Source organism: Cryptotermes secundus, unplaced genomic scaffold (assembly GCF_002891405.2).
Source record: "Cryptotermes secundus unplaced genomic scaffold, Csec_1.0 scaffold43, whole genome shotgun sequence".
In the NCBI taxonomy this organism is placed as follows: domain Eukaryota; kingdom Metazoa; phylum Arthropoda; class Insecta; order Blattodea; family Kalotermitidae; genus Cryptotermes; species Cryptotermes secundus.
The window spans coordinates 694391-704870 of NW_019723298.1; the positions used below are offsets into that span (position 1 = coordinate 694391).

General features: G+C 39.1%; 1 protein-coding gene across 2 annotated transcripts in view; it reads right to left on the minus strand.

Moving 5' to 3' along the window:
- Positions 1 to 9999, minus strand: part of LOC111861634 (snurportin-1) — a 22797-nt gene extending 12798 nt beyond the window's left edge. Inside the window, exons 1-5 of one of the 2 annotated variants that reach the window (XM_023846361.2) lie at positions 9909 to 9999; positions 9574 to 9758; positions 7179 to 7272; positions 6684 to 6824; positions 2699 to 2884 (exon numbers count right to left, since the gene is read on the minus strand). In XM_023846361.2, coding sequence (XP_023702129.1) covers positions 2699 to 2884; positions 6684 to 6824; positions 7179 to 7272; positions 9574 to 9731 — 579 coding nt within the window. In that variant the 5' untranslated portion in view covers positions 9732 to 9758; positions 9909 to 9999. The other variant, XM_023846360.1, reaches the window with a different exon arrangement.
- Between the last annotated feature and the right edge of the window lie 481 nt (positions 10000 to 10480).

Genomic DNA, 10480 nt, shown 5'->3' on the forward strand with positions numbered 1-10480 from the left:
TGTTTGCGCAGTTCACAGAAAAAGGAATATGACTGCTTACATTTGCAAGTTCTGTGTAATGCCACTTCACAAAGGGGAATGTTTCCAGAAATATCACACTCTCAAGCACTTCTAGGAGCACTGGTAAGTGTTCTCCAAAAATTTTAGTTCATAAAATTACAAAGACAAAACAACTCTGTCCAGTGTGACTATTTAAGTTTTACTACTTGAAAACTTAGCACCCTTACATGTTTCGATCCTTATGGATCATCTTCAGAGGGAACATCAATACTTATTTGGAAACTACTATCACAAAAGGTCTTCTGAGTGCTAAATTACATACATACACAATGCCTGGAATACACAATATACATAAAATCCAGTTTTTCACAATCACAGCACCTTTCCTGGTATTAAAGATTTTAAAGTTTTTAAAACTTTGTTGTTTAAGTTAAAATTTATAAACCAAATAGATTTGTGTCACTTCTTCTATCGCCTTTCTTGAAGGGGGCTGAACTTGTGCCGCCTCTCTATCTTGAGAAGCAGATTCTTAGTATCGTCCTGTGTTTGTACATGGCTTGCTGTGTTGTTTTCACTGTTTTAGTGTGTGCTGTGTAATAGTCACACTGGATGGTGTTGTTTTGTCTTTGTAATTGTTAGTGTGACGGACCAGAATGAAACAAATCAAATTCATAAAATTAATTAAGATATTTTATATTAATTTTTAAAGTGAACAGTGCACAAGTTAGGGTACTGGGTTTAAAAATGCCTGTCCACAGGGTGATTTAAATATTTAAATTGCCGGTCCTCAATGTGTTAAGATCCATTTTAATATTATCTCCCATCTATGTCTATGTATTCCAACTGGTCTCTCTAATTCAGCTGGTTCACTGTTATAAAGTAAGTGGCATATTAACCACCTGTCTACTTGTTACAGTGAGCAGTCCCTACATTTGTTTTGGGTTAGCGACTGTTGGAATGAAAGTATGTGGTGGATTTATGAGCACATCAATATGACAAATCCTACTCGAGCAATTATGGCATTAAGGAGAACCCGTACAAGATTAAATAATGCCACTCAAGCTTGGATGAAAAATTATGCAGCCCACCCCAAAAAGTTAAAAAACAGATCAACTTTCTCATAAACTTTGTTACAATGAACACATTCAGCAACTTTACTACTGGCTTACATGCCAGACCAGCTAATATTCACAGTACACTAGTAGTCTGCGACAGGTAGCGAACAATCTACATCAGTTTATGAAATAGCAGAATGTAGCCACATGCAATATCTTGCAGCACAGGAAAGGGCTACATGCTGAGAATGCATGGCATGTCACTTCTCGATGCTGGTCAGGTACAGTAGTTAGTACATAACACTGTTACATCTCATGTTCTCACAGCAGTGACTATGAAGAGTACTGCTTTCTGGATAGTTAAGTGGGATTTTGCCAACATTTCAGAGAGTAAGCCAAGCAAGCAGAGCCATTATACTCCTCCAAACATTGATGAAGATCTACTGTACTATATTGCCTCACATCCTAGAAGGTAGTATTCTTTGATTATACACTGTGTGACAATTAAGTTCCCGAACTGTTGCCATAAAAACCACACAAAGAAGATAAAAAAAATATTAATACCATCACTATATAGTCCCCGCCCGCTTCTGCACAAAATTTACATCACTCATACAACGAATTGAAAGCCCTAGAAAACTCTTCTTACTGTATCACATTCAGTACTCTTGTCATAGTCTGTTGGATCAATGAAACAGCCTCAAATTTCACCCCTTTCACTGCAATTTTTAATTTAGGAAATAAGAAAGTCAGCTGGCTATAAATCAGGATTGGATAGCACAGGGATCCCTCATTTCACCAAAAACTCGGATACAACACTTGAAGAATGCGTCCATGTATTATCGTGCAGAAGATACCAGGACCCACTTTCCCGAGACTTAGGTTCAACGCTATGAACTTGAGCAATCAATCTCTTTAACCACCTCTTTATAAAATTTTCCATTTACAGTCTGTTTTCCTGGCACAAATTCATGATGAACGATACCTATTCTGGAAGTTGAAGGACGGCCTTTCCATTCATTGTCTTGTAACAACTCTCACCCTTCTCTGAACCTTTTATGCCACTCAAACACACTTGTTCTCGATAAGCAGTCTTCACCATATGGACTTCTCTACATTTCAAACACTTCAGTAGCTGTTATTCTTTAATTTTACACAAAACTTAATTTCTGCTCTGTTCCATTTTGAAACCTTCGACATGACAAAAATCTAACTTCACCAAAATAACTATAATCCTCATATGCATCAACCAAACAAGTTTAAACTTGCACATCATATAAATAAACGTTCTAACTAGTCATGTTCATCCCTAATAGATGAAGTCAGTAGCATTACTGTAATAGCGTCAGTTCAGGAACTTAACTGTCACATTGTGGAACACTGTTACATGACATTTTTACATTACTTCTAATTAATTGTCACGATAACAGTAGCAGATGTTAATTTACATTAAGAAAGGAGATTTGTAGAATTTACTGCCTTCAGAATTATGCCACCCAGGCAGCTGTAGCATGCCTGCCATGCTGGTGCTGGTGGTAAATGCACGTGTAGAAAGTTTCAAGAAATATTAAAATGTAAGAAACTTGTGTACTGCTTCAAAAATATTTCTTCCAAGTTGATGAACTGAGAAATGCCCTTCATACCTCACAGTCAAGTAGTGGCTGGTTATTCCATGCTAATACATCCAGTATGTAATAGCTGTGATTGGTAAAGCTCCAGATACAATCAAGGATGGTGCATGCTTTGAATTCGTTACGGTGGCCTCCTGGCAGAATACTCTGGAATGTTGCCCACTGCTGACCACTCTTTGAATATGCCCTTGTGTTCCCCTGAAATGGAACATAACTGTTATGTTCCATACATATTATTTAGCTCAAAAAGTTGGTAAGCTCTGCACATAGGGTCAGTGATTTACCTGAAGAAAATTTGGTTATGTTAGTACTGTCATTATAACAAGTCATAAATGATGCAAATGTAAAGTAATGAAAAGAGCATACCTACTGTTTCTGTATAAAATTTTCTTTACAAGTGAACAACTAAAAAAGTAATGAGAATTTTCAGGTTATATCTGACAAATTTAATTGTCGAACTCTGTATTAGTGGAAATTTTATTATTATCCTACATTTTTAATTCTGTAATAAATTTATACTCGTATTGTTAGGAGTGCTTCTCTCTTAACCACTCCTTAACCTTGAGCTTACCAGCTACTCGATCCCTCCCTAGTTGAGGCATCTGCACAACCTCACTACCCTGAATCTCGCTGAACAGGAACCCTGAGGACTGAGGCCCGCTAAGGTGCCTCACTACATGAACATACAATTTTATAAAGAAAGTTATGCTTAGGCACAATCGTATCTATTTATCTTGCCATTGTAACTTTTAAACTAAATTAAGTTTTTCAAGAAATTATTAAAGATAAAACAACTCCGTCCAGCGTGACTATTGAAGTTTTTACAGCTTCAATTCTTAACACTTTGCGGACCGCGTACACATTGATATGTTTTTTGCTTTTAAACGTGGTGGACCGGTCGCGTATTAATACGTTTTTAGAACATGATAAATTGCAACACACTATACATTGCTCTGACGCCACTCAGCTTGGAAGTAGCTGCCTGCAGCTGCGTGAAAAGCCTCTGGAATGTTTGCTGACTAATCAGTTATGTGACCTCGCTGTAACTGTATGCCCCTGCAAAAGAAAATTAATGCCTTTATTTCTTCAAGCTGTATGTAGCATGCTGTCAGTGAGTAGTGCAATATGCGAACATATAATCCTGGGAAACTTACAAAGCATGGCCTCCTCATTCGTGTAGTTACTGAAAGCACTTCAGGCTATATTGGAAATCTAGAATTTCATTCTGGTGAAGGAAAGAAATTACAAGAAACTACTCTTTCCGGTTTGGAACCCTATCTTGATCAAAATTACCATGACTATCAAGACAATTATTATAACAGTGTGGCAACTGCAGAACACCTACTTTCGAGAAAAGTACGTGTTTGTGGAACAATTAGGGTGAACAGAGGCCTTCCTCCAGATCTGAAAGAGGAATGTAAATCCCTGAAATGTGGTGAAACCACATTCAGGAGGAAGGGCGATATTCTTCTTCAGTCCTGGAGGGATACTCATGTTGTGAATATGATTTCCACAATTCACAATTNTGCTCTGACGCCACTCAGCTTGGAAGTAGCTGCCTGCAGCTGCGTGAAAAGCCTCTGGAATGTTTGCTGACTAATCAGTTATGTGACCTCGCTGTAACTGTATGCCCCTGCAAAAGAAAATTAATGCCTTTATTTCTTCAAGCTGTATGTAGCATGCTGTCAGTGAGTAGTGCAATATGCGAACATATAATCCTGGGAAACTTACAAAGTATGGCCTCCTCGTTCGTGTAGTTACTGAAAGCACTTCAGGCTATATTGGAAATCTAGAATTTCATTCTGGTGAAGGAAAGAAATTACAAGAAACTACTCTTTCCGGTTTGGAACCCTATCTTGATCAAAATTACCATGACTATCAAGACAATTATTATAACAGTGTGGCAACTGCAGAACACCTACTTTCGAGAAAAGTACGTGTTTGTGGAACAATTAGGGTGAACAGAGGCCTTCCTCCAGATCTGAAAGAGGAATGTAAATCCCTGAAATGTGGTGAAACCACATTCAGGAGGAAGGGCGATATTCTTCTTCAGTCCTGGAGGGATACTCATGTTGTGAATATGATTTCCACAATTCACAATTCGAGCATGGTTGATGTTCAAAGGAGACATGGACAGGTAAAGAAGCCTGTTTGTATTTCCGAGTATAATATGTTCATGAAGGGAGTTGATAGAGCTGATCAATACTTGGCCTATTATTCTCTTCCTAGGAAAACAATAAAGTGGACAAAGAAAGTTGCCTTGTGGCTTATAAATTGTGCCATTTTCAATTCATTTTTGGTTTACAAAAATCTAAACCCTGATTCAAAATTGAAATACAAAGCATTTCTGATGAATGTGCCAAAGGCCTGGGCTACAGACCAGATGGTGGCGGCAGAACGAGAGTCAGACACAGACTTAGTGCGACTGGGCCCATAAACTCCCACCCCACACAGGCCTCATGTGGACCCCCTGGGCGACTCTTGGGTGATATGCAGAAACATACCCTTGTGAAAATTGTGAAGAGTGAACATGCCAAGGGGAAGCATCCTTCTAGGCAATGCCGTGTTTGCGCAGTTCACAGAAAAAGGAATATGACTGCCTACATTTGCAAGTTCTGTGTAATGCCACTTCACAAAGGGGAATGTTTCCAGAAATATCACACTCTCAAGCACTTCTAGGAGTACTGGTAAGTGTTCTCCAAAAATTTTAGTTCATAAAATTAATTAGGAGATTTTATATTAATTTTTAAAGTGAACAGTGCACAAGTTAGGGTAGTAGGTATAAAAATGCCGGTCCCCAGTGTGATTTAAATATTTAAATCGCCGGTCCGCAAAGTGTTAACACCCTTACATGTTTCGGTCCCTATAGACCATCATCAGAGGGACATCGATACTCTTTGGAAACCACTATTACAGTGGGTGTTCTGAATGTTAAAATATATACACATACAATGTTTGTAATGCACAATATATACAAAATCCAAAGTTTTCACAACTACAGCGGTTGCTTTGTTCTATTAAAGTTCTTTAAAACTTTTGTTATTTAAGTTAAAATTTATAAACCAAATGGTTCGTGTCCTTTCTCTTATCGCCTTTCTTGATGGGGGCCGAACTTGTGCCGCCTGTCTTTCTTGAAAAAGAGGTTCTGCAAATATACACGTATTATGGGTATTGTTGTGGGTTCTTGTGGACATGATAATGAACCTTCAGGCTGCATATAAGGCAGGGTATTTCTGGGGTCTCTAAATGACTATTATAATAGATTCGTAAGAAAGACCAGCTAATGAACTTACTTCATGGACCTCAGCCCATCTTGAGAAGATGCCAACTGTGCAGCTAGTGAAGAACCTCCCAGCATTTTATGGAACCTGAAAGTTCATTACTGTGTTCACAAGAGCCCTCCACTGGTCCCTATGCTAAGCCAGATCAATTCAGTCCATACCACCCCATCCTATCTCTCTTAAGATCCATATTAATATTGTCCACCCACCTATGTCTTGGTCTTCCCAGTGGTCTCATTCCTTCTGGCTTTCCTACCAATATCCTATATACATTCCTCTTCCCCATTCATGCTACATGCCCTGCCCATCTTATCCTCCTTGACTTGATCATTGTAATTACATTTAGTGAAGATAAGCTCCTCATTATGCAGTTTTCTCCAACTTACCATCATTTCAACTCTCTTTGGTCCAAATAATCTGCTCAGCACCCTGTTCTCGAACACCCTCAGTCTATGTCCCTCCCTTAATATCAGTGACCAAGTTTCACACCCATACAAAACCACAGGCTGAATTATAGTTTAGTATACTTAGTTTATATGTGATAAGTTTCAATGAACACATTAATAGTAATTAGGAGAAATAAAACCTAGAGCATGGAATCTCAGCAATCTGTAGAATATGTAAGGAATTCTCATCATCATCTCGTACTCCATCCCATATGGAATGCAAAGAATGCTTTGAGAATATGAAATAATTCTGTATGTTTTACAACTCACTCCAGTAGCCACAACCAAATTCCTGCGCCCCTTTGGGCATGGCACCAGGTACCATAATTCTGATAGATCCTCTGGTACATGCACCAACCATTCAGATAACATCAGTCGATCTTTATACAGCCTGCACTGCCTTGGCTTAGCCTGAAGATAAAAAGAATATCAGGAAATGTATCACATACAGTGAATTTAGTCAAGGGTGAAGTTCTGAACATTACAGCTGTTATCCATTTTTGTATAACATAAACATTACTTTATATTCATATAGGATTTGAGGTTCTCATAGTGGTGGCTATGACGTGTACTGTCTTCTGGAATATAACATCGTTTGGTCCAGCTACCTGCTTTCATGCTCGTATCTTGCTTGGCTTATTCTTGAACCATAAAGATGGAGGTGACATGCTCCTACAAAATGTTGGTTGACTATATGATGTTATATCCCAGAAAATAGTATTCTTCAGGGCTTTATTCACTTTACCAATTACGACTCTAGTTTACCTGAAGCGCTGTCCATTCCATGTCATGTTCCTCATGTAAAGCACTCAATTCCTCTATCAGTCCACGGCCTGCATTGAACAATTCACCGCGTTTCCTGTTTTTATATACAAAAAAGTAAACTTGACATTCAATTACAAATACTTTATAAAATGGCATTTCTGCCTTTAAAATATCCCATACAGTAACCGCTCGCGTTTGCTGCCACTTCTTGTAACCGCTCATGTTGGCTGCCACTTCTTGTAACCGTCCCCTTTTCTATCTTTTATTTATTTGTTTATTTGCCCGCTTCGGTAGAACACTTGACTCTTCTCAGGACCGTGTCACGGTAATAACTGAGGCAACGAGGAAACTGCACACTTAAAACTAGTCCACTGCTAGAAATCAAAGACACTATTTCTGCTTAATCACAAATTGTTTATTTCAGAAGCAAACACTATAACTTTATTAGCAAATACGGAGTAATGTGCCCTTTTTATTATTATCAAAGATTAATCAAACCAAATAAAGACTGATAAATTTAGATATACTTGGAAAGTACAGCCCAATGACGTATGCCTCTGATGAATTCAAAATGCCAAGTCCTTCTGAAAACCCTTGCCTGCGGGAGCATCGCTTCATCCCCTGTATAGGATTTGAACTGACGGCCTTTCTCCCAGACAAGAATAGTTTCCTACTGGCTGATTTTAACAGCCAATTCATCATACCATTAGCACTAGACAATCACATTACTAACTTTGAGAATAAAGAGATCCAAAGATATTGAACTCGGAACCCCACATGTGAAAGCGGTTATTTTTTAGTTTAAGGTCCAATTACACCCTTCCGAAGACACTTTTATAACAGCTACCCTATTAGCAAAACAAAATTTACATCTTCGGCAAACTACAGACATGCCTTTTCATAATGGCCGGGTCCCTTTTGCAGTCACCCAAGCTGCTGGTAACAAAAGAAGGCAGTTGTTCCTGTCCAAATGCGAAAAGCAAGTCATTACAAGCTAATGCATCAGTCTCCCCAATAAATCAGTCACTCTATTGAAATGGCTAAAGAGGAACATAGCGTCCATTAAAGAGTTTTAAAAGGTTTGGACTGTCACAGTATGGGCATGGATTGAACTACCAGTCCGATTTATCTTACTCTAGTTTAATTGCAGTGGCAGAAGTGCAGCAACTGTCAAAACTAAAATTACCTTATGCTTTAAACTGAAAACTTCTAATCCAATACACAAAATATTAAGCAATCCATGAGGATGCATGGACCACCTTTAATAAAATTCCAAAAAGAATGACACATATGGAGTTATACACTCAACAGTGTGTCTGATTCTTCAAATGGTCTTTGTCATAAATTCTTATACTCAACTCCATCTGTAATTATATAGTCCCACAGAGGAAGGTCTAGGAGAGTAAGGTCCAGAGATTGGGATGGGCCCCAGTATGAGAACTCCTTGACCAGTCTATTGCCATAGGGAAATGTTATTCACAAACAATCACAATTTTTTGATAACATGTTCAGAGATTGTTTGGCAGAGTCCAAATGAGCTTTCAACAGAATGGCAGGTTGGAAGAACTTGGAGACAGAATAAAAACAAAATACTGTGGGCAAGAAACTTTCTCATTTTTATTAATTAAAAGACAACTGAAATATCTATACATATTAGCCAGCTCCTTTCACACTTGGACAAGGGGGCCAATGTGCCATTTCAAGTTATCCCAGGGTTTCATTAGTTAAGCTTCATACCATGAGGGCTGCAACCAGTTGAGGGTAAGTGGTCAACTTCATGCCCCTGCTCCTTTACCACTGCAGAAACAGCCCTGGTACCCATTATATAGGCAGCTGAGTGGGCCTCAGAGCCAGTCTGAATGTCATAGAGAAGGGAAAAATGTCTTGCCCCTGACAGGAATCAAACCCCTAATCCTGAGCTACCCTTTCTCTTGCTGTGAGGATATGCAGAAAATATAAACCATCTTCTGTCACAGCTTGGACATGGAAAGGGAATGATGTTGGGATGTACAAATAAGAGAGATTGGAAATAAATATGTCAGAAATGCACAAAGGAGATAACGGTATAAAAGGGATAAAGGAACAGATGAATGGGGATGGTGGGAATGTTTTAACATGAAGGAGATGCAGAAAGGAATGGGGCAAGGAATGACCATAGAATGAACAAATAAAGGAGGGGATTCAGAAAGACAAACGTGATAAGAGGAAAAAGAGAAACGATTTTCCCCATTGTCTTTAGTATGTATGTACTAGTAGTAATAAAACTGAAAATTCTAGTTGTCATGGCCATGTGGGCACCTGCTCATCATAACTTTATACAAAACCTATTCCACAATATTAGGAACTCTTTCCATTTGGAATATTGAGTAAATTACTGTCGTCTCGAGAAACTCACTGCTTCTGTTCTTCAAGGAACCGTCTTCTCCTTTCTTGCTGATCTGGAACACATGGGCGAGTTTTATACTGTGTAAGCCTTGAATTCGGACAGTTCACTTCCTTCGGAGCTAGTGACACGGCGATCAAACCTGTCGATGATTCTGTCTGCTGTTCCATATTTTCCACTTATCTGCTACACAAACGCTTACAAAAATAAATGCATTTGACAATTAATAACCATTGAAATGTACAGTATTGTAAAAAATTCAGTCTATCAGTATATGACAGAACGCGAGAAATGTGTCTTAATAAAACACATAATACTAATATATCGAATTATGCACTGATATGTACCTATTGTAATCACAGGTTGAAAATACCAACAGCTGTTGGCAAGGCTTGCCAACATAAAGTTCCACTTTTGGGTATTAAGCTAATGGTGGCTACGAAGAGTTTGCTACGTTTCGTAATTTTTTTTTAATTCGCTTAGTGGTGGGGGGGGGTGGAGTCCGACTGGGCAACTGGGTTCACTCGGCATGGTGGCCACTGATTGGCCTATTGTGCATGCCCCGGGTGATTATGATGATGGAGAATTTGGTGGAATGTAGATTAGCAGGGGAAAACGAAGTACTCGGGGAAAACCCGCCCCAGCGCCACTTTGTCTACCACAAATCCCACTTGACCAGACCCGGGATTGAACACACGGGCCGCCGCGGTGGGAAGTCAGCGACTAACCGCTTGAGCTATGGTGCGGCCCTGGAGTTCGCTACTACTTGACGCTAGTTTCTTGCTTGCCTTATTCATCAACCCTGAAGACAGGGGTGACATATTCCTTCGAAATGTCGGTTAACTTTCGAAGGACCTCATGGTGATATCGTCAAAGAGATAAACGATCTGTCGCCTTCACTGAAAATTTACGCCAGTGG